This window comes from Bombus vancouverensis, chromosome 8 (assembly GCF_051014615.1).
Source record: "Bombus vancouverensis nearcticus chromosome 8, iyBomVanc1_principal, whole genome shotgun sequence".
Taxonomy (NCBI): Eukaryota; Metazoa; Arthropoda; class Insecta; order Hymenoptera; family Apidae; genus Bombus; species Bombus vancouverensis.
Window position 1 is genome coordinate 12,589,538 of NC_134918.1, and position 25,255 is coordinate 12,614,792.

At 35.7% G+C, this 25,255-nt stretch overlaps 2 protein-coding genes and 1 non-coding gene across 3 annotated transcripts in view; 2 read left to right on the forward strand and 1 right to left on the reverse strand.

The window, feature by feature from the left end:
- The window catches only part of LOC117155847 (uncharacterized), a 149,215-nt gene extending 136,715 nt beyond the window's left edge, over window positions 1–12,500 (forward strand). The window contains exons 9-19 of the mRNA XM_076620675.1: window positions 1,503–1,601; window positions 3,603–3,823; window positions 4,113–4,251; window positions 4,723–5,543; window positions 5,920–6,011; window positions 6,587–7,182; window positions 8,323–8,569; window positions 8,955–9,200; window positions 9,264–9,441; window positions 10,324–10,603; window positions 12,389–12,500. Coding sequence (XP_076476790.1) covers window positions 1,503–1,601; window positions 3,603–3,823; window positions 4,113–4,251; window positions 4,723–5,543; window positions 5,920–6,011; window positions 6,587–7,182; window positions 8,323–8,569; window positions 8,955–9,200; window positions 9,264–9,441; window positions 10,324–10,588 — 2,904 coding nt within the window. The 3' untranslated portion in view covers window positions 10,589–10,603; window positions 12,389–12,500. The remainder of the gene's footprint in view (window positions 1–1,502; window positions 1,602–3,602; window positions 3,824–4,112; window positions 4,252–4,722; window positions 5,544–5,919; window positions 6,012–6,586; window positions 7,183–8,322; window positions 8,570–8,954; window positions 9,201–9,263; window positions 9,442–10,323; window positions 10,604–12,388) is intronic.
- On the reverse strand, window positions 912–983 carry TRNAE-UUC (transfer RNA glutamic acid (anticodon UUC)). The gene has a single exon. It is a non-coding gene; the product is annotated as a tRNA-Glu (tRNA).
- Window positions 12,355–24,200, forward strand: LOC117155883 (uncharacterized). The gene is made up of 3 exons (XM_033332361.2): window positions 12,355–16,539; window positions 17,069–17,102; window positions 20,484–24,200. Exons 1-3 carry the CDS (start codon window positions 12,355–12,357, stop codon window positions 20,570–20,572), a joined length of 4,308 nt encoding a protein of 1,435 aa, XP_033188252.2. The 3' UTR covers window positions 20,573–24,200.
- The last annotated feature ends 1,055 nt before the right edge of the window (window positions 24,201–25,255 follow it).

The window sequence follows — 25,255 nt, forward strand, 5'->3', positions numbered from 1 at the left end:
GAAGTTTAACAGCATCACATAATATTTGTATTTAAAAGTAAACAAAAAGCAGATCATAAAATATTATTTTTCGATATTCTATTTTATAACGTCGGAAAATGTACAAATATCCACCATATATGTGTACCGGATAAACTGCCTCTTTATGCAATGGTACAATCTTTCCTCGTAGATCATCGATCAGAAAAGACAAAATTTACAATCCTTATAGTCAAGTAGAGCCTCTGCCAATACTCGATTAGGGATATTTTAATGATAATTTAATGTGGTACAAGTCACAAACATGTGTTGAATTCACGGGTAATTAAAGGTACGGAAGCAACGTGATAGATGGCGAAAATTGCCGATCGAATCACGTTTGTTAATAGATCCCGGTGCGTAAATTTGATTGCTCCCGCCGTAAATATCCAGCCAGGTAAACTCATTGAGGCCTGCTGCAAATTTATACTGTACACGGTGCCTAAGTCAAAGTCTACCGTACATATCCCATTGTAATAGAAATAGCAAGTGTGCAGATCTATCAGATGGATGAAATTTTTCTTATAAAATTGTCTTTAGTGCCTTGATGTCTAGTGTCTAGGATTATACTGATGTCAGTGTCCCTACTCCCATCACAGACGCTTACTCTCATTTTTATTTCACATATAAATATATAAATAACTGTCTCTACCCTATATAGTCTCTAGCCGATATCGCCTTCTGACCATAAATTACATATGTATGTATGCTAATACAATGTTATGGTTTCAGTGACACTTTCTTGACGTCAATTAGCGAGAAAATCATTCTGTATTACATACTTACTAATCTTTTTTTTTCATTACGAAAAGATGAAATTATTCTTATTAATAAAATATTGAGAAACGTACAAATCGCACGTATTAAGTAGTTAAAGAGGAAAAACAAAAATTTTCCGATACCGGGAATCGAACCCGAGCCTCCTGGGTGAAAACCAGGTATCCTAGCCACTAGACCATATCGGACCTTGAAGGGCTCGTTGTTTAGGTTCTATCACAAGTCTGTTAGATATGGTAAACAGTAATATAAATATATAAAATTAATTATCTTTGAATTCATAAATAATTATATAATCAACTACAATTAGTTACAATTATCTATGGCTAACATAACATACGTACCTGTTCTTCAATTCATAAATAAGATACGGTTAATAACTAATCTACCTTTAGATGATACGTTTAAATTATGTATTATGTTATATGTTGCAACTTAATGAATCATTTAGATATATAATGAATATTTTTATCGATCATCAGGAACATGGGTAATGAAATTTTTCAATTTTTTGATATAAAATATATATATGTAACTCATTTTTATATATTTGAATTCTTTCATTTATTCACACAACTATAGACATTATTTTATTTGTAATATTTTGTATTACATTACATTTTTTTATATTTATTTTATAGTATTATATCATACTTATGTATTAAATTTATTTCCTACATCTAATGTAACATTTAATTTGTTTATAGGCTAGCAATTCCGGACGTATTGTCGTGATAATGCTAACTGGACAACGAGTGGAAGTTACTTGTGATCCTCAAAAAGTTACGGCTGGAGATCTGTTCCAGGTAAGAACGAATAACTGGTTAATTTTACATTTATGAATTTATCTACACAAAATGAACAAAAAGAGTCCTATTTCAAGTACTTAGAATTGATTTTAACTTCAAGAATCTTGTTTAAGGATTCAATAAAATTTGTAAATCCAATCGTAGCGTAGATGGTATTTCGATGATGAAAAGTGATGAAAAGTGTTGAAGTTCAATCAAAAGTATGAACTGGCGAGAGTTTTCCATGGAGAGTGTCCCTCGATGATAAGGGATTCAATTTGCTAGACAATTATGTTTGAATGATACGTATAATGTCATTTATAGAAACGTATAGATTTTCATATAGCGAAGTAACAACAAAATATTCTCATACTTCAATCGATAATTACATAATAATTCTGTAGATAAATTCCAATATATAAGAAGCTTTCTAATATAACCGAGATCTTTGCTTTGTTACCGACGAATTTTAATTTTCTATTATTAAATTGTTAGGAATGAGAGTAATGGAAAGATTGAAAGAAGCGATACTTTTTTTTATTTATAGTTTTAAACATCTCAAATGGAGTAAGATATTTTCTGTGATTTTCACTTGCAAATTTATTCATATGGTATTTCTACTCCGTTTTAATGGATACTTTTTTATGTTGCTTTTCGACTATATTTTCATTCAAAATCCAATACGGTAATAATTGACAAGTTATGACTATAAACGAAGCTTCAAATTTTTAGATACAAAAGATAAGCTATGAAGTAAATGTAGTTTTGTGATAACATGTGAACCACGTATACATAAAACTTAAATAGAATTTGAGTCATGCTACCGTTTTGTGAATCGTCTAGCAAATGTCGAATGTCACACTACGAAGACCCCAGTCGTGGGTGGTTATTCATGAGACCACAAATTCCGGTGTGAACTCATGAGAAACTCTGGCATTCTATCAAGAGATAGTGTGCGTGTGAGAGAGAAGAGAGATATCGTTATACTATGTGACAAATCCACAAACCATGAGTTATGCGATACTATACTACTATACTAGCGATTAACGTGTCTGTAGATTGAAACAAATATGTTAGTCCGCGTATGTACAATGTACGTAATATATTATGGAGATATCTTATTACAAAATTAACATATGAATTATAGTCTTTATTACACCTTTTACTATATACTATTTTTTTATTAGAAACATAATTTGTATAATTAAGTTAGAAGGTTGTTATGATTTTAGTTTTTTGTTACAAACTTTTATACAATTTTTACAAGTTTTCTATATTTAACGAAAAAAATACAGAATAAATTCATTCGCCTGTTCGTGAGTGGTTTGAACATGAAACAAATTTCGAATTTCAGTTGACACATTTCACATGTTCCAATATCAAATTCTCATGTGTATACGTGTATGTGTGAAAAAACCGCTTCTAAAATGTATCTATTTTTTCGTGCATTCAATTTTAATTGGAAAAAATTGTCGGAATATTTATATTTATTTATGATACCGCATATTATGGAAATATTCGTAATATTCCTGGAAAAGTGTATGGAAATTAGTAAGTTATCCGATTTATTGAAGGCAATCGTGCCTCAAATAAAAAGTTAGTATGATATTAAAACATTACTTTTCTTGTCAATTACTACTTTTAGTAAATAATTTAATTTTATATCCACATTTTAAAACGGCCAATATGTCATACAGATCACATTACCTACAATGACTGTAAATTATATTTCTAGGTTGAATAGTTCCATAAAATAGCTCTAAAGTTTAATTATCTTCCTGAAATAGAATTTACTAAAAATTTGCAATTCTTCCCTATTATGAATAATTTATTCGAATGTTACATATCTCGAAATATTCTGAACAATTCTATTGCTTCTAACCATATTGGAATATGTTAAGCTACGGCATTCTGTATTTCATTTAACGATTCGCATCCGATGGTAATCTAATCGAACTGTATCTTTGATCTCGTATAATTACATCGTTAACATAATACATTGGTTATAAATGATTGTAGGCCATCATGCAAGCCGAAAGCCTAGACGAAAACTTCACCCTTGGCCTGGCGGTGCTATTAGCCGGTGATTTTGCGATTTTACCACCCGATACTAAATTGAACAAAGTCGCACCACCTGGATGGTTAAGCAGCGGCAAAAGCAAAGGTCTTTTGGGTCTTCCGACTAGTTTTATGCTGTACCTGAGGCTCAGGTTCTTTCTACCCTCCCTGCGTGGTATAAGGTATATCTGAGCTTCTTCGTGTCTATACCATTACTAGCAATTAATTTCAAAATTCAAAACATCTAAAGAACAATTTAATAGAATTTTTCTACAACGAAAAAGAAATAATTGATATCTTTTTAATTATAACTCTTTACATCTATTAAATACAATGCTTTATTTTATATGTAATATAATTCTGTATTTTCCAAAAGTATTTCAATCTATCGATAACAGTTTCTGAATGACAGTGGAGTATGCACATATTTTTGCGTGTAGGAGATTAATCAATTACGAATTACCTGTTTAGGAGTTGGATATCGAAGCATCTATTATATTTGCAAATACGACGATGTATATTGGAGCAACAGCTGGTGTGCCCGTATCCCGAGTTAATTAATCTCACTGGATTGGCTCTTCAGGCTGAATTTGGGAATTATAACGCGAACGTGAGTAAACTTGCGATTCATTGTTTCTAAGAATATCGCTGGAATGTAATATCAATTACGAAACGACCATGCGATATTGATTGTCGACACGAGGAAAGTAATACAGTGAAAATGGATATGATGAATATGAGTTATCGGTAATTCATATCTGCAGATATAAACGAAACCATTACGAAGAAATTTCCGGGTGTGTTTGTATTCGTACAAGTTTGATATAAAATGTGATCGATGCAAATTACAATTCTCATAATGATTATTTATTAATACAATATTAACACAATATTTCCACATATTATTCATTCATAAAAAAAAAGAAAAATAAAAAAAAAATAAGTGAAAGAAGATCTTCAATATCTTCACCTTGTTAAAATGTCGATCAAGCGCATAAAAGATTCTTCATTAGTATCCCCATTTCCGTCCCACCATCTTCGAATCAGTTCAGCTCGATAACGCGCTACTTTCTCTATCTAGGAACACGGTTGCGGTGATTACTTCCTGCTGGAACACTATGTTCCGGAGTCACTGATTCTGAATATAGATCAGCACCAATCTCAAATCATCAACGAAGGAGCGGAAGCTCTCCGTGCCCGTCTTCACCAGGCACATCGCGACAGACGTGGCTTGGACTCGAACAAAGCTGAGGAGATGTTCATAACTCACGCACAAACCCTTCCAGATTATGGTTCTCACTATTACATTGCCACCGTGGACTCTAAGGAACTGGAGAAGGTAATGGCACAGCAAAGGAAGAGAAAGTCGACCGATAACCACGACACGTCCGAGGAATTGCTCGATTCCAGCGAGAATATTTATAGCCAAGATGGCAGACAGGAATATCTTCGTGGTCGAATTGAAATTTCTCGATTGGGATCTTGCGAGAATATTCCAAAGATCCCATATGACGAACGAAAACCTGCTGGATTGACCAAGAGCGCCACTTCGAACGACATTTATGGAGCTTACAAGTCCAAGTATCGCGTAGAAGCTTGCAACAACAACAACAACATCAATAACGTAAATAATAATAATAATAATAATAATAATAATAAACTGAATCACGATGGGAAGAGCAGCAAAGGTGGAAAGAAGAAGACTGAGAGCAACGTTTGGTTAGCCATCCATGCTCAGGGATTGAAGTTGTTCGAAAGAGGAGAGCCAAGAGAAAGGATCAAGCTGGCGCAGTTTCAATGGAAGGATATTCAGACGTTGAGCTACAGTAAAAGCTGTCTGGTGGTCTATAGCAAGGTGAATGGGAAACGATGCAAGTTCAAACTCAGAATGGACCATCGAAAGTAAGCGTTCGTTTAATTAATTATTTGCTCGGTTAAGTAGGAATGACAGGTCGGCGTTGAATGACGATTCATTTTGCTTAAGTGAAAAATGGGAGAACGTGGGTCGTATTAGAGTGTTACATATCAAAGCGTTTTTCGTTACGAATGAACGTGATTAAAGAAAGGAGATTATTGAAGTTTTTGGGTAAATTCAATTAGATTATTGGGGAAAAGTTTATTCGAATAAAGATGTTGTGTGGAATGTATCCGTTGAAAAGCCAAGCGATAGACACGAACGAAGTTTCTCCAAGTTTCCGTACTTGAATGGAATTTAAAAGAAGATTTAATGTACGGCTCTCGCGTAGGCCTCGAGTTTCAAAGTATTTTTGTTTTACAGAAGTTACTTCGCTTTCAAGCTCACCTCTTTGCACCATCAGTTCTTCTTAAGGCTACGCTCGGAATTTACGTCGCTACAGGGACTTGCGAAAGGTACGTCTTAACTTCCTCATATATGTTATGTTTCTGCTTTTTTATGTATTATAGAATAGAGTAATTATAAAGGTTTTTCTTAACACTCGTCTTCTTATGAAATTAACGAGCTAAAAAAGTCGGATTTAATTCATAATTAAATATGATAAGTTTATTTAATAATTGAAATACTAATCGGTGGATTATATTGTTCTAAAGAAGAGTAAATACATTCTTAGTTGTTAATTAAACCTCTTTTGTGACAATTTTGCTAGCTTACAAGCATGCATTAAAATTGAATGAAAAAGTTGCGTTAAAATATTTAAATAAAAGGAAACAAACAATAACTCGTGTATAAAATGTATGTCTGGCTTCTAACACTTCAATTTTACGTCGATTTTACAACAACGTCTTTTAAACAAAATTCTACTTCTTGTAAGTATCACGAATTGCGAATAACTTACACTTGATACAGTTGATACAGATATGTTTGTTATTTAACAAAAGCTGCTCCAATTAAAAAAGAAAGAACTATTTTCATTTGAATGTCTGCTTCAAAATGATCAGTGTAACATAGAGTATGAAATATTTTTCAGAATTCGGTGTTCCTACGACGATCGAAGCAAAGGCCTCGCCATCAAAGTCAAAGTCTCACGATAGTAAAACGAAAATAGCCATAGCGAACACCGTGAAGAATGCGCAGCTGAGGTCGAATTATTCGATGCAGCTGGAGGAATACCAGAACAAAGAGAATGAGAATCCACAGAAAGATATCGCGGTGCCAAAGACGAAAGATACTCTTCGCGAACCCGGCTTCTACTCGTCTGAAGAAGATGCGCTTTACGCGCAAGTAAACGTGCGGTTGGAACCAGAAGGAGAGTCCCGTGATACGGAAGACGAGTCAGAAAGAAGCCTGACGAGTCCCAACGAGCCGTTCTCGCTAGACGTAAAGGAAATGAAAAACGACGGGAAGATCTACAATCGTCCGCGAATAGAACTGGAAACTGAAACTGAATGTGGCTATTCGCTTCCTAAGATCATGTCATCGAACGACGTAGATCAATTAGAGAAACCGGATAATCCTGAAGTATTGTATGCTGCGATCAACAAAGTTGGAGTCTCAAGGAAGAACGAGTTTCCTGTTCCGGATGAGGTATGGGACGTGTCGGATGTGAAGAAATCGTTACACAAGGTAGATCGACTTTCTATTATTTTTGTTGTAATATGGAAAAGGTTGACTTTTATGTTTCCTCGTATAATCTTCCCTCTTTTGACAAAGGATATATCGAGTGTAAAACACTGATATTGCAAATGCTAGTTCCTAGAACTTAATTTCTGTTGATGAATTTTTCATTAGAAATTTTCTTATGAATATTACGTTTATAACATTCATGAATTTCATTGGATGACATTTATCGGAATAAAAGTGCAACTTCCTGAATTTATTATTTCTTTGTAATAGTCTTATATCTTTGAAGCTAAGAGATTGAAGTATTAAAGTACATACTTTTTTAAATCGGCCAGTGCTGTGAAAATTAAAAAATTAATAAAGGCTTTCATATATATATAATAAAATATTGAAAATATACGCAATAAGTGACAAATGAAACCCTCTTATAAGTAATAACGAACTTGTAAAAATGAAGAAAATCTAGGAAATTATTAGCAAATAAATAACATTTTTATGAACTATTATATCGTTCTAAAGCTTCGACTATAATAAATTTGACACTATAATAAAAATCTTCGATTTGCTACGAAAAATTTCAATACTATTCTCATCTACGTTGTCCTCTACGTTTCTCAATTATTGTTCTGGTTAATTTGGTATTTGTTTTATTAGATTTTCTATCTATTGCTATTTAATTCCATGCATATTCTATTACAGATAATTTCACGAATCATATTCACTTTTGATAAATTTGTGGACTATTTAATTGACCGAAAAATTTTTTAACGTCCTTTTTAAACCAAATATTTATCAAGAGTCAACATATATTAATTAATTTTTTCTTTAACTCTAACAAATTGTTTTTGATAATTTTTGCTACTTGTTTTAGATCATCGTCTTGCATAAATATAAAATTCTGACTATTAATCGTTTATCTTATGATCTGTGACAATTATTATGTTTCATATAATCAGTAGAAGATGCTTTAATATTGGTATATATAATACCTTTAATGGGAGTGTTTGTAATTGACTAGTATTTACTTCCAAGAATGATAAAAAAATTCAATATATTTTACTTCGTGCATTTTCAATGTAACTTAGCTTTTTTTTATGAAAATTAATCAATATCGGAATCGAAATGCCTTTATATCTGTTTTAGATGAAGACTTCAAGTTTACCGAATTATGGAACATCCAGACAATCGGGAGGTTATCGGACGCCGAGTTTGCCACGTCGTCTAGGGGTAAAAATGGGAACACGAGCGATCTATAGCAGCCTCGTGCAGAAAGACACCGCCCTTACCGACGACATGGAGTCGCTATCATTAAAATCAGACACGGAGTCTTCGATTCAGTCATTGTCCGCACGATCAACGGAATCTCCTTTACCGGAAGCATACGTGCTCAGTTAGTAACATTTCTACTTCGACTAGATTTTTCAAGTGTTAACAATTATCACTCGAACCTATATTTAAACGTATACAACAATTAACAAATTTTTAATACAACGCTATGTTATTGATACATATTGTATCATCATCGTGCTATATATTATTCCTATATTTAATTGCATTTCTTGAAATCAATCGCGTTATGTAATTCACTAAATCAGATAACATATACAACATAAGATATTTTATCTTCTTAATCCTATATCTTAAGAAGTTAAGGAATTCTGCAAACATATTAATTTCAATATAAAAATATCTCTACGAACATTATGCATTTCATCATCATGCAAGGATTATATGATTTGTAAATTTAAATTTTGTATGATTTCTATTTCCAACAGACGCTGACATCCGTACAGATGACGAGACGTTCCGTGTGCCGGAGGACGAGTCGATGTCCGTTTCCTTAGCAGCGCGTCTTGAAGAGTTGTCGTTTGCCGAGGAACGAATCCTGCAGACGATTAAGTTGGAAAGGGGCCACGGTGGCAGCATAGGGTTGCAAGTGACAGAGGGTAACGATGGTGGCGTCTATGTCCAAGCGGTGTCGGTAGGAGGATCGGCCGATATGGCCGGAAACGTGAACAAAGGTAAGCTTGAAGCGCCATTCTTTACCGGAGCTGCATTAATTCGGAGAAATTTATTGACCGCAGGCGATCGCATCGTAGCGATAAACGGGCAGAATTTATTGCATTTGCGGTATGAAGACGCTCTGAAGATGCTGCAGAGCTCGTCCGATACGATCGAGCTGGTCCTCTCTCAAGCTACTTCCCGTAAAAACGCAACCTCCAGGAAGAATCACGAACAACCTGCGGAAAATAACTATTTGGAGTGAGTATGAAGATGTTCCTTTCCTTGAATCTTACTTCATCTTTTACGTTTTATTGATTAAATTTAATTTTAATATTAGCTAAGCGAGGGAGCAGTTGCGTCTGAAATGAAAATAAGTTTTCTTGTTTACGTTGAAGAATTTTCAGTTGAAGAGGTTGATTCTTTCATTGCGACTGGGCGATGTAGAACTTTATATTGTGAATTTGTAACATTATTTTTAATTCGTTTCAAGTAAAGTAATCAAGTGAAACATTCCAGTACTCTGTTTCGCTATGCACTTAATTTTAACGAGAATGGAAGCAAAATTTTGGGTCTGTACTTAATAGTTTTAAACATATACGGGATATTATAAACGGACTGTTGATTATTCTTGGTATGTAAGTTATCTTTGAAATTTGAAATTCTCTAGATGTCATGCTCTAAACTCTGGAAAAATATTACAGCATATGATATAGCAGAGAATGTAATGCGGTACGCGTTGGAATTTGTCAACCGACCACGTTTTGTCTTTTGTGGAAAATATAATCGAGGATAGCCTGGAAAATTAAAAAGGAAATTAAACGCGTTATTTTGTGCAGACAGAAACTGAAAATGATAAAGTTTTATAAAATACACTTATATATCGTTATATTCATATGATAAAATATATAATAATGCTGCAAATGTGCGTATATTTGAAAAATATGTATTAAGACAAATATCAAACAATTACATGTGTTTTATTTAATCGGTATATATTAATATAAGAGTTGATTAAATTAGTAAATTGAAGACGGGGAGAAACTCAATGTATACGATAGAATGGCTTTTCAGTGTCTGATTGAACAGTGTGATTATTGATTTTTCAAGCAAACTTTATAAGTACGCTTTCATTGATTTCAGTGACATCAGATTCGACGTGTCCTCGGAAGCAGATACGTCGAGCATGACAAACAAATGGCTCGTTCAAAGGACCACCGACGTTGCATCTGTGCAAAACACCTCGAGCGCGTACAGCAGTGCCGCATCGAGCGCAATGGGTAATCACAATGCAAACAGCCTATACATGGCCGATCTTGTTGATAATGATGCACTTAAGTCCGCAAGTATGCTGCTGAGTATAGAGGACTTCGACGTCAGCAGGACGAGTCGCCAAGTTTTTATTTAATCGTCGATAAAGCAAGTTAGTACTTACTCTACAAACCCATTTTTATCTAACACGTATGCTACTTTTTTTACTGTGCACTCAATGGGTACTTAATTGCAGTGAAACAATTTATATGCATTTTGATTTTCGTGTGTTGTTCAGATACTTATTATATCGAAAGTTTTAGTTGAGAATACTATTAAAATAACAAATTATATTTTATTACAACTTGGATAATACAGCGTAAAATGCAACTTACGAATCTCTTGCCTTCTAAATTATAAAAGATAAAGAAGTGTAAAATAGAGGATAAATAAATACTTTCGAGACCAATTTATTTTTACATATTGTTACATAAATTCGTACACATATATAAGTATATGTGTATTTTTAAATGTATAATTTATTATCTATAAGAAAAAAAACATTATTTATTATGTATATCTGTAATCAATACTTCATCGATGTAACATAAATATGCCATTAGTATTCGAATTAAAATGTAGGGATTGAAATTTTCTAAAAGAAATATTAAATACTAAACAGTATTTAATTTCCTTTTACGTAGTCTTGCGTACTGAATGTTTAAAAGGAATTTGTAATTTTCTTCAATCGTTCTCTTGGCCTTTAAATTTCGATACTCCAATCGAGCTAGTGGGCGCTTATACTTGCAAAATCGTATAGCAAACTCCATTAAGGTCATTATGTCCATTGTGTCGAACGTAGCTGCATCCACCACGTAACCTAATCGAATTGTTTTTATCCATTTAACGGACGAAGCCTTGCTCAGAATTCGAGGCGGTACTATTTGCTGCTTTTTTCTATTTGCCCGTTTAATACGAACCGTCACGTCAGTTCTGTCCTTTAGTTGTCAAGGGAAGTTCATATTAGATAGTAGTCTTTTGTCAATAAAAATTTAATAATTTGCAACTTTCTTCAGTTTATTCCACGTGGTTCATCGAATACATTTTAATTCAATTTTTGAAGATTATCTACAACATGAAGTTCAATTTCATCCGCTCGAATTTCTGAATGCATTAAATAAAACGAATGTTTCGATACAGAAACGATCTTACGAAGATATATGTCATGCAAATTTAACTTCGAATCTACATCTCATCTATACATTTAAACTCGATGCTTTCTATGTACAAACAAAAATTAGAATTTAATGCCGAAAAGAAAAATGTATTTTATAAAAGGATTAGAATAATTAATAGATATATCAATCTACTGATACATCGACAATGAAAAAGCTCTCTTACCAAAAGCGAACGCAGTACCTGGCTAGCTCTGTCACATCCGGGTTTGAGATCGATTTTAGAATTTCGCCTGTCGTCTTATTAGGGTCTTCTTTCATTCAATAGGAAACTTAAACTTGGCAGCATTAGTGAATCACTGTTATTGACTTCGCGGTAGAGAGAGGGGTAGAGGATGCTCTGTCATTTGTAGGGAATCAGCTTTAGTATCCCTCGGACGGTCTAACACCGTAGTTAGCCACGCGTTTCCGTACTCCAAAATTTCTCTCTAAATATCAGCGGATTGTGCTTCGACCAATCTCTACCATGCGCGAATGCGAATCCCATGAATCATTACCATAAACTCTCTTTTGTTCCCAAACTGACACGTGGTCTCTGTATTATAGTATATACCAAGTGAACAGTTGACCTTATCTTTGATAAGTTTGGCAAATTGTGCGACGAAATCAAAGCTTCAGACTGACACAAGTGACCATACACGTCAGTGAGGAACGATAGAGCCGAGCGTCATTGACATTTGCCAGTGTCATGCACACCAACGTTCGATCAATCGTTGTTCCAGGTACAGAATCTGTCAGCAGTACACCGCCAGTCCCACCGAGACGGAAGAAGCGCAAAGCGAAGCTCGCGGCAATTGCAAAATCTCCGAAAGAAACGTCACCGACTCGTCTGAGAAAACCAGACAAAAAGCGTTTGGCGCCACCGCCTCCGCCGCCTCCGCCGCGAGCAGTCCGAAGGATCAAATCTCACGTCGCCAAAGGTCAGGCAGAAGAAAGGACGTCGAATTCGCAGACAATAGGGGATGCGGAAGAAACGCTAAATAGTCTAAGTTCGAACGAGACGGGGGAAACTTCTCAGCCGTCGTCTTTGCAGTTCGAGGATGCTGACTCGGTACGGATCGAGAAAGCGAGTAAAGATGGAAACGAGAAAGACGACAAGTGCGGTTCAAGCAGTGAGACAAAGTCGCCGCACAAACGTCCGTTTGTATTCGAGACTTTCACTAGGAAGGAGACCAACAAGTACCCGCCGCTGTTCTTCACTTTGAACGATTTTCAAAATGTGATGTCCAACACGTTGCAGCGTGAAGACGATTTAAATGACGAGCCTTCTGCGAATTTCGACAGCTCCTTTCGCGATTCATTTCGCAACTCCCTTCGCAACTCCTTTCGCGAATTCTTCGAGAAATCGTTAGACGACGAGGAGGACGACTTGTGTTTTCGCGTGACCACCACTAGCCTTCCATTCGAGAAATGTTTGGACACATGGACCGCTACATTCGCCGATCGTTTGATCGAGAATTTCGACGTACCGAGTCGTTTTATTTTCGAAGATTACGTCGATAGAAGTAACAAGGTAAATGTCCGACGATCGGCTGGCCCGATGTGTTACGACAGCTTTGAAGAGGAACCAACGGTACCTCGGTTGACCAAAGTGAGGTTCGTGATCGAGTCACCTAGCTCGTCGACTTCAGATCACGAATTGAACAACGATGGCGAGACCACGTGCGACAGTTTGCAAAATATCGATCCTCTGACAGATGAGCAGGAGGTCAGCTGGAATCGTAGTTCTTCCGTGAAATTGACTGAGATCACGGACGACATGGAGTGCACGGACATGAATAAGGCTTTTGGTCAGGTGCAAGATTTCCAGGAGGATCATGACGAGTTCGGTGACGTACCTTTTAGTTCTATTTTGAAAACAGGGGACAGTTTGGATCGGTGGTATTCCCTGGACGATGCCACGAATTTTGTCAGGGCGATCGATAAGGGATCTTTCGGTCAGGACGATCGTGGTAATTCCAACGATTCGACCGGCGCTTCGATCGGGCACGATTCGCAAGACGAGTCCCTTTGTTCCAAGGAAAAACTAAAAGTCGCGGACGTCAGCGAAGCAGAGTCGAGTTTAATCAAGTTGAAAGCGGAATGCCGTTCTGTGTTGGCTGAGGTTAGAGACGATTTTTCGGAAAGGCCGCCCGAGGACAACGGTTTTGCGCGGGCTTCGAATAACTGCACTGCTTCAAATAACGTGGAAGACAATAAAAAATATCACGATGAAAAGGATTTGACGAGTGGAGCTTCTGAAAATGAAAACGACAATGTAAAACGCGAAGAAATCATTTCTGCCGGTACCAATGCGATTGCGAATAACTTTGATTGGAAATTGGAATTAACAAGAAATGAGATAAACGTCAATTTTGTTCAGGAAGATTCGATAATTCGTAGAGACAAGTATCTAAGGACTGAAATTAATGAAGAACAATCGACAATAAGCGAGACAAAAGTCTTTGATCAACAAATAATAAAAGACAAAGTAGAGAATAACGTTTTGAAAAAACATTTATTATCAAATAGAACAGAGACTGATATTAGCGAGGAAGTGTCGTCAGCTGAAGAGGATATGGAAATTGACAAACAGCAATTACAAACGGATTCAGTCGATAAATCCACGGGGGAGTACAGAAGAAAGATTTTCGTAAACGAATCGCTTCGAAATATAATAAATCGTTGTGATTTCACGTCGAATGACTTTGCGGACGGCAGTGAAGATTCTGATGTGCAAGACGATAATTTGGACACTGGCGATATTTCTTTAGGTGTGAGCGAGAGAAATTTCAAGGGCTTAATTACTAAAGGCGACACGAGACAGGAGACGAAGGATATTCCAGTTAGCCAAAGTAATAAAAAATTACAAGATACTTTTATAGGTAACGAATCATTCGAAAAAAGGAAAGGGATCACTAACCCGGTTAATATTCAACGAAACTCTTTTCTGGTAAATATGTTGTCGGAGGATACAGATCAGATACGAACGAGCTGTGAAATCATTGCTGTTCTCCCAAAATCACTAGCGAAGAGCGAAGTATCGATTTCGAAAGATGAAGAAGGAAAGAAGTTGGCAACCCGGTTAAACGAGTCGATAAAAATGGATTCAGAGATCCAGAAAATTTTACAAGAGTCTAAAGCGCCGTTGGAAAGGATAGAAACCACTTTACCAAAGCCGACAACGGTTAAGAAGATTGTCGAAACGAGCAAGAAAACCACCGGTGAGGCGAAGTGCGATGTATTGAACGAATTGCTCTCCAATTTCAGTAACATTAAATTGAAACCGGTGAACGACGAGAAGAGAAGTGCCGCTGAAAGTCATCCGCGAGTAAAAACTTCTTCTCGGCAAGAGAACGATAAGGAGAGAATCGAATCTATGTCAGATAGCCGTACACAGAGTTTGAAAGATTGTAACGGTAATTCTTCTGTTGAGACCAAGGAAACGAGCGACGAGTCGATGAATCTCAAAGCAGCCACTTCTTCGGTTAAACAGTGGCAGTATGCTGCCTCTTTGACGACGAGGAAGGTTCAAGATGACCGGAACAAGAGTAACGAATCACTAAAAGCGTCTGAAGGATCCCAAAATAGTACTGCGAATAGTACAGAATCCGTGAAACCGACAGAGAGCAGCGAGATATTAGCAGATCGTAAAGAAGAGTCTCGAGAAATAGACGTAAACAGAGTCGCAAGAACGGTTAAGCAGTGGCAGTATGCTGCTTCTCTGACGACGAGTAACTATATTCCAGATGACCGGAATAAAGGTATCGAATCACAAGAGAGGTCTGAGGATTTTCAAGATGATATCAGCTTTGTGACCAGTACTGTGAATAGAATAAACAGAGTTGAAAGAACCACGAACGAGGATTACACAAAATTATCGAGAAACGTGAACGAAGTTCTCGTCGAACCGACCAAAAGCGATACTGTCAGAAGAGTGTCTGACGACGAAGCAGGAAGAGGAGGAGCAAGCTCCGTGGAATGTCTGCAGATGGTAGGCTGCAGCGCAAAGACTGACGAGTCGCATAATCGTGGCGCGTACGCGCGACAGTTAGAGTTAAGCAAAAGTATGAGTAGCGGCGACAAGAGTGCCATAGCTAGGAGGATTTCTCGACCCCATTGTAATAATAATGACAATAACAGGGCCGTAACACCCGTAGCTGTAAGTGATGACCAATCCCGCGACACTGTAACGATAACCCCTGGTAGAGTTAGGAGCTTCATTAAGTACTACGAGATTCAACGCGAGGCGACGGCCGACGATGATTCTAAAACTAACGATAGGGTAGATAAGGACCCGATGCCTGAACACCAATCGGTGATTAGCATCTGCAGGGGACTGGAAGCGAGGGCCATCGAGGCTAAGTTCTTCGAAGCGCAGAAAAAGGATAATTCTAAGTCGTTGGACACGATGAAAAAGGATGGTTATCGTGGGCTAATAGCGGACCAAGATGTCGAAAGATCGATCGGTTCAGCGAGGAAAGAAGGAAAGTGTGCTGCGATCGTAGAAAAGTTGGGAACAGAGAACTCGAGTCGATTAAATGCTCGTATTGCGAACACAGAAGATGATTATGTGGAGATGATGAAGCAGATTCACGTGTCACCGAAGTCCATCGGCGATTCATGTGCGCATCCTGGAACAGTTAAGAGAAAGAAGTCGGTGAAATTTCAAGGTGGTTTCACCGTGATCGGTACGAAAGATCTTGACGAGAATGGTACCGCGGGAAGTCCTGCGGCTCAGGATACGAAATTGTTGAATAAAAAGAAGAATCTCGACAGACTGACGCTGGAGGGTAGTGTCCTTGCCGAGAAAGTAGATTTTGGCGTTGGACAACTTGGAGAATTGCTGGACGCTGACTCGCGTTCTTTGGAGAAACGAGAAACTGATGCTCAGGTGAGTGACGGATTTAATTGGAATAAAATGTTCATTAAGAGACGTAGAAAGGTTCTTTCTACCTCTTTTGGTAATCCTAGAATTGAATTTCCTTTCCTTTTCTGTTTCTTCATCTTCTCGATTTTAAATTGTTGGTATTATAATAGCGTCTTGTATGTTAGATGTAAGAAGGGACTTTATTATTAGGATTGAAATATGTTAACATCTTGTACTGCATATTTAAGATGTCGATATTTGATCTTCAAATTACTTTTACGACAATATTAATATATTCTTTAAATTTATTCGATAACTTTCTAATCTGTGTAAAATTGTGTGTGAATGAAAAAATTAATACGATCTAATTAACGATCGCTGGAATTTTGTTCAAGTGTGAAAGGTAGTTTCTATAACAAATATCTATAACAAATGTAATGAAAGTTTGAATGGCAGTTGTTAATTAATCGAAGTTACATACTAAAATTACGTTCATTTTAAATTGCAAACGCGCTCGACGAAATAATAATCTGCTTAACTTTTCCTCCTACAGATACAAGCCGCAGCGAAATGTGAGGAATGTTCAGGTATTAATCGCTTCGTTCCAAAACCAGAAACCCCACGCCTCGTATTTTATTGTACTGTATAGTTAAAACCGTAGTTTCTAAATGTCGTCGTCGTCGTTTTCCCGAATCTCGGCGAGATTTCACCGCGACGCTTCGTAGCGTCATAGCTAAATTCAATCTTTTCCACGCTGTTTTTTACGTGTTTTAACTGAAGAACAGATTTCCCGCTCTTTCGCGAGAACCTGCGCAGAATTCCATTCTCTCGCAAACAAAACACTGAAACAATTTTTTGTCAATTTATCGTTATTAGAGATTTTATTTGATGTTATGATTTATTGAAATTATGAAATATTTTGAAACGAACTATCGTGAAATTATAGGGCTTCGAAAAATATCAAAAAATAGGAAATGTATCAGACTACTAAAACATTTCTTGGCACAAATCGCGCATGTATGAACTTTATGTTTCAATGGAAGCTTTTTTCAATGAAAAATTTGAATGTATTTTCATATTTTGATAATCTTACCGTTGTCAAATGAAGTTGGAACAGAAAGATATAATTTTGTGTATTTCCCATATGAAGATCACAGGCGAGAAACACAATAAGTTCTTTTTTATTGATTTCTTGCTATTGACGTCGTTTGGTGGTTAAAGTTTGGGATTCTGTAAAAAGCCAACGGTATAGCTAATATTATAACAATCGATATCTCGGAAAGTTCAAATCGCTAGCAAAGATACATATGTAATTTTAAAAGCAAATAAAAACACGTCGGATTACGATGCAACATATTAAATTAATGAATTAAATGAAGAAAATTGCTCGCTCTTAACGGCGAACAACGCGTGACTTACCATATTTCTTCATATTACAATTCCACAAAATCAAAACGAAATACAATATCAACTCTAATTCTATTAATGTCAAGCGGTATTCTAAGAAACAATTATCAGTTGATATTGTTGCAAACGTTTTATCTTTACATCTTAATCCAAGCTCAATGTCACTACATTAAAATATTTAATAAATGGCCTCCAAGAGTCACAGTCTTCCAATCGACCAAATCAAAACATTACGAACTATTACAAATTACCTTCGTATTTCTATCAATCACAGGAAAAAGTACGAAACGATCTTTTCCTAAATCACAGTAACGGTCGTTTGTTCTTAAAGAACAACCGAATATAACAACCAGCGATGAAAGGATATCAGTCAACGAACAGAGATACATAGATCACCAATTCGCAAAGCAAAGAGTAATCGCGTGTTTCCAAACGGTTTGCCACGTCCTACGAAGGAAAGAGTTCGACAAAGTTTCGTTGGGTTGAGGTTAAGCCACTCGTTCGACACACATTTCGACTAACGTGGAAGGACAGCTCGCGACTAGCAAATGTTCCGTTTCTCCCGGAAGGATTTAGAGTTATCGTAGATCCGATGGATAAACAGATTTTTCGGTCAACCGCATTAGCCAGTTCGTGAAATGTTTCTTCCTAACGGATTTATTCGATTCAGCCCGCATTTGGCGCGTCGCAGCTTTTTCTCCTAATTTCTTGCATCATTTTGACCGACTTATTTTACGTGTTTTCGGATAATGGGGCTCCGCTAGATTTACGGCCCCCTCGACGAGGCCGTAGAGCAAAAAGCGCCGACGCGATTTGTGGCTTTGCTCGAATTGGCTGTTTCTTGCGTAACGTGACGTTTCCGGGATGGAAAACTTTGTGAAACTCTTTCGAATCGAGTGGAACGCGGCAATGAGAAGATCTGTATGACTTTCTGGATTTTTCATGGTGTCGATGATTGTGATTAGGTTGTAGATCTTTATGGCTTCATGGGAAATTTGAAGACGAAAAAACGTATTCTCGAAAGTACTTCATTAAACAAAGATCGAGAATAATTTAACTGAGAAAGGAAAGCAATTACCGGAATGAAATAGGAAGCGAGAGAAGCGTCGCCGTATACAAGAAATCTGTTCTTCCGTTGAGCTCCTTTAGCGCGGTTAGTTTCCGTTCTCCAATTGACTTTTAGTCGTGTGTGTTTAGCGAAACGGCAAACAGCTCTTAGCTCTGTTATTGTCGCAAACCTTCCTTGCGCGTCCTTGCATTAGGAGAACGTTGTTTTTTGGCGACATAGCGTATTGCAGGAGCCGCGCGTGTATAATCCCATTATCCTGCATATATTGTGTAATTATAACGTAAAGGTGGAAGTAATTTACGTGGTAGAGTAGTGGCGAAAAAATATACTTGTTGCGCTGTTTGTGTTACGTATACGTGTTCAGCTGATCAATTTAACACACATTTAGTATCCAGTGTCGTAAAAAGTACTTTCATTTCGGTGCTTACGAATGAATGTTATTTTTCAATGGACGAATGTCCTGTGTTCCGTGGACGAGATATTAAAATCTTAAAAAAAAAAATAAAATACAAGAAAGGAAGGAAAAAGGAAGAAGATTATAATACTTTACGTCTACATCAGGATATACATAGTTTACGAAAGAATGTTTGTAATTAAGATGAGAGGTTGAAACATGAACTTTTCAGATAATACTTGATAACTGTGTGTTTTTAATTAATTTTTTTGTTAGATAGGATCTTACGACAAATGTTGTCTTAAGTATGTGTATACCATAATATGTACATATTATACAAAGGTCGGATAAGCTTTCAATATGTTGAGTCTTGGAAGCTTATATTATGTGTGAAATATAATTTAAATTGTATATTGGATAGAAGTTATTTTAGCATTATGATGTAATAGTCTTTTTGTTGTTTGAAACTTAATAATGAGCCAGAAAAAGCCTGGTCTATTAAAGTAGATATTTTTCTTCATAGATTACTTTACGCAAAGAAGCACCAAAAGACAGATTACGATTTTTTAAGATACTATCAGTACTGTAAGATATTATTATCCATTTGAAATATTATTAACATGATACGATATCTCTTCAATCGTTTAATTATCCAGATATTACTGTATCACTGTTGCTATTAATATTGCATTAATCTACAATCAGAGTAACATGCTCATAATTAAAACGCGAATGCAACGAATTTCTGCGTGAAGAATGTTCTTAACCCATAGAAAATCAATGCTGAATGCTACCAATAATTTTTTATCGAATCGTCATAAATAATATCAAATCGCATAATTTATTGCTGCTGTTCTCCTCATTTCTTCATGTTCGTATGCCTTCGGATATCTTGTTTTCACTTTTTTATTCATAAAAATAGAACATAAAATATAGAACATATATAGAGCAATAGAATTAAATACATAGAAATCAGATTATCAGATAACACCAAAGTGTAACTCGAATGTTACTTCATCAAGCTTCCTTTGAAAATTTCCTCTCCAAACTTCTTTTAACAACACAAACGAAAACAAATCAAATTCGATTGATTTATAGGTATACTTTTCGATGGTGTCAGAATTTCGCGACAGCGCAGTGTCGTGGAAGGCCAGGTTTCTAGCAATCCGTGTAAAGTTCTCGGTTGATTTCAAATACGTCGAGCGTAGCGGGATAGCAGGAAGTTTCTGACACGCGTGGCAGATCGAGTTAAAGGACGGTTCGAGTTCCGTCAAGTTCTTTTTGGCACGTTTGCCAGAATCAGACGCGTTTCAGCTGAGATCGGATACACGATTGAATCACGTGGATCTCGCTCCAGAAATATTCCATGATATTCCACTTATACATCAGAATCTCGTAATGATATCATCGTTGCACTATTAACGTTTCTGCGATTAATATTTTTCCTCTAACATACGGCATGTCGAATTGTTTAAATACACGAGATGTTCAAACGTTTGGAATCCAAACTGAATACAATTTGATTTTAGAAAGTTTCCAAGTACTTGATCGTTGGAATATATTTCGAGTGAGATCGACTCGTTCAAACCGATCAAAGTTTGTTCAAACTCACTCAAACGATCAAAATACGTTGCTGGATGTTTGAATTGCTTATCCTTTCGAGTTATTTGGACGTCTCAAATGACAAAAGTCTGATCGAGGAAATCGTACGATCGGATAATAGAATGGAACGACGATGGAGAATACAAACGTATACAGATCGAAATGACAGTACTTTTTAAAGGATCGACACACAGAAGGTGATATGCATAGCGGACTTTTTTTTAAGCGTGCAATTCGTTGGCCAAATGAGACTTAACGCGGTGTGATTATGCAATCGTTTTATTCTTTCCTCTGTTGACTTATTGTAAGTATGATAATTTATCGTTTGCCCGAGTGCATTACTTTATACGACGTAGGAGAAGATTAACGATAACGAGAAGAATAACGTGTCGTCGATATAATAGAAATACGTAAATGGAATGCTTCGTAAGACTTAGTATTATTATATACGCATGGTTCGATCCGTTTGTGTTCCTGCACGATGTAGATTTTCGATAAATGTCGGAGAAATCGATTTTCTTATCGAGTTTCCTTCGTTCCGTATATTTCGTTCGACCGACTTTTGATTTTACTCGTTGCACATTTAAATTCCTTTCGATGTGTGAACGTATCCACGAGCAGTTGAAATTAATAAAAAATTTGCCATTTTCGAGTGGTAAAAATTTCGAGATGTTATTATAATTGTAGAAAATGATTTATGATAGTAAGATGTAGAAAAAACATCGATGTTAAAAGTTACATCGTTTTTATGTAAAATAATACATGATTTCATTTTTGTATAAGTATCCATCATTTTATCACACGTTATAGGAAAACGTAATTAATAGAATAAGTATGGAAGTATTGATGCAAATGTATGAATTTATTACTTTTCTTTAGAATACTTTCTCTCACAATGAGAAAGTTACATATGTTGCATTTTATTCTGGAATGCATTATAATAATATCAAGTTCAACCGTTGTACACCTCAAGTGTATGTAGTATGTACATGAAATTTATATTCACATGTAGACTGTGTAGATTGAACATTAAATCGTTTCAATTTTTAATTATAGACAGTGTAACGGTAAATCATCTTTTATTGCAAAGTATCAATTTAAATGTTATTTAGATACGTAATTATCAGAATTTCGGTAAAAGTTAGTAAATATTACGGAAGCAGGTCAATACAATTTTTACTATGCTATTAACGTGCGCATCGATTTCTTTTACTTTCAATCGACATCTACGTTTAGCACGAAGGCAAGTGGATAAGTGACCGTGCATATATTTCTAGACACATATGTATATGTATATGTACTTGTACAAGATGAATGTGAGTATTATTACGCGATAACGATTCTGTAAAACGCAATGCGATTTACCCAATTGCCCCGTTGGTTATGCGATCTTTTATAAACTTTAATTTACATAGATAAGTAGCGTGAAGCACAGAAAGTGCGAGTCGTACGAGATTTGTCGCATTTAAGAGGATGTTGCACGTAGCGATGCACTTAAGAACGCAGCTCGAAGAAGCAATAAGCCGCGATACATTTATTTCTTTTAACACGACCTAGCTTTCTAAAGATTTATCATTAAGTAAAGATCAATTGGAAATTGTACATTTTATATAGTTGGAAAGTTTATGTCGATCAACTTTTAATTGTCTTCGTTTCATTACTTTATTTTTATTATGAAACATTATACGTAATTCGTTTACCGATATCGGTATATTATTGAATGAGATTTATAATATTTGAATAATTTTATTATTTTGTAATTTTTAGAGATAAATTTTATTTTTAATTTATCTTTGCACGCATAATGATTTTTTTTTTATAATTGATTATAATATGTTGCATAATACTTACTACGAATACTTTGTTACGTTTATCGAGTCACGAGTTTTAGATTTGTATACAGGTTTGCGTGCATGTTGCAAACGACAGCGTTCGATAAAAATGTTCAGTCAAATGAAATGGTCATTATTTTATGATCGTTAAATGAATAGAATGTACATATCTGCAACAAACAACAGAATAAATTGGAAATGACAAATTGGAAACGTCAATCATACGCGAATAAAGTTCCAAAAATATTTGCGAATATTTTTAGAAAGTTATTGCATGCAAATTGTTCTATTGCAAAGAACGATATTTCCATAAAATTCTTTTTAGCATTAAGGTATCAGTTTGTTTTTCCAAACACGTTTACTATCGCTAAAGAAGATGTAATAAACTATATTTTGCGTTCTTTATGGAACAGTGGCAGAATAAAGCAATCGAAAAAGCGGAAATGAAAATGAAAATCAGAAAATCGACAAAAATGAATCTATCGTGCTTTCCTTTTCTGATCTTCGTGTGTAAATCACAAAGCTGTCGAATAAGTATCATTCGAATATTTATGACTAAAAAATTATAATAACCGTAACCACGATATTTGGATAAAATTCGGCGCCGTTAAAACATCGAAAGTCAGACATTGCAATAACACGATATTTGAATCGATGGAATTTTGTATTGAAAATTGTTATTAACTACGATACAAAATAATCAATTTCAGTAAAATCAATATTCTATCACAATAGAAAATACAGGCTACCTTTGCGTGCACACTAAAACTTTCGATCGAGTTGCATTAGTCTGAAATATTTGCTCGGGGAACAGTGTAATCAATGCAAAGAATCGCAAGTTCCATTCATTTGACTCAACATGAGGCACGAATCTAAATTTGTTCTGTCTCGTTGAAACAATATGGTTCGGATTTAAAGATAAAAGAAGAAGACGGGAAAAAGGAAAAAATAAACACGAGGTGAATTGTACATTCAGGGGAAAATAGTACGAAAACACGCGCGTAGAATCTATTGTATATTCGTGTGTGTGAAGCACGAAAACGCTTGAGACCGAGCTAGTTTCGTTTTTTAGGGGACAGAATCGCGGATCAAAGTTTAGAAGAATTTACCGATTAACCTCCTGAAATACGTTTTTTCTAGACGTATACGAACAACTTATTACTGTTTTATAACGTGTAGAGGATGACAAAGGTGATAGCGTAGTGGATGAAACAAGTGCGTGTACCAACGATGCCTCATTGTACGCAGATAGAGTCATTCGCTGTTAAAGTATAGTCGACACTTTATGTTCATTTCGAGAGAAATGTTTCCCTGCAGTACACTGTACGTTTATATTTCCGCTGAACGCTGAATAAATTATTATTTTCTATGCTACGACAAATGGCCTTTGAATTTTATTGGAACACCTGCTGCGTAACGAAATTGAGAAAAATGTCGAACAATTTTCGTTGGAAATTGCTTGTTATTTATAAGATGATATAAATTGAAAAATTCCACCTTACAAATAGATTCGAAATATTTGACGGAAATTATTTTTTAAAAATAACAAATTTGAAGCAATGGTATATAGAAACTAGGAATAATAAATATAAATAACATAGCACTTGAATACGAACAAAATAATAATGAGTCAATCGTAATGCGAGATATTCGGATTGACACAACAGATTGCACTGTGGACTGCAATTGTTCGATATTTTCATGTAATTTAAAATGTTCCTTGTCCCGGTAGAATATTCCAGAGCTGAGTAAACGAGAAATGCGGAAATCACAGAGAAATCTTATATCCGCGCGCAACATCGATTCGTTTACGATAACAAAGAAAGGGACTTCTTTCAACGAGGAAATAGTATCCTTTCTTATTTCGACCATGAAAGTGTTATCGTTCCAATTTTTATTATTCCAACGCACCGTCAATCTGTCGTATTGTTTCCATTTCTTGCACAAAGTTAAATTTTTAATTTGCGTGTTCGTGCTTCAAATGCAACCACTTACTGACATGCTTCGTTCACTAGAAACTTACAGAACTATGTTTCAATCCACGTTTTATCTCTTTTAAAAATGTGCTTTCTCATTATGCAATCCGTGATTGTAAAGATGAGCAAGAAGATGACTTGTGTCAGTGTGGAAATTTTTGGCAATTGCGTTATCCCGGTGCCTGACTCACGTTTTGCATAAACCTTGCGTAAATGGAACGACCATTAACGTTTCTTGCGATCGATTAATAGCCAGTCACGCGTGTAATTAATCCTAAAATTAGAAGATACATTGGGTCATACGATTCTAATAATACACGTAAGATCAACTTTTCCTCTGCCGAGGATAGGTGCCGTCTAAAACCAGGAAAAACCCAAGCACTTCGAATGTAATATTCGATCATGTTATATTTGCGACATAATTTCGGAAAAAATTGGAAAAGATTAGAATAATCGGTTA

Coding starts and splice junctions, on each gene's coding strand:
- LOC117155883 (XM_033332361.2), top strand. CDS start 12,355: ATGCACACCAACGTTCGATCAATCGTTGTTCCAGGTACAGAATCTGTC. Junction 16,540..17,068: donor AACGAGAAACTGATGCTCAG/GTGAGTGACGGA, acceptor TTCCTCCTACAG/ATACAAGCCGCAGCGAAATG. Junction 17,103..20,483: donor GAAATGTGAGGAATGTTCAG/GTATTAATCGCT, acceptor ATTGATTTATAG/GTATACTTTTCGATGGTGTC.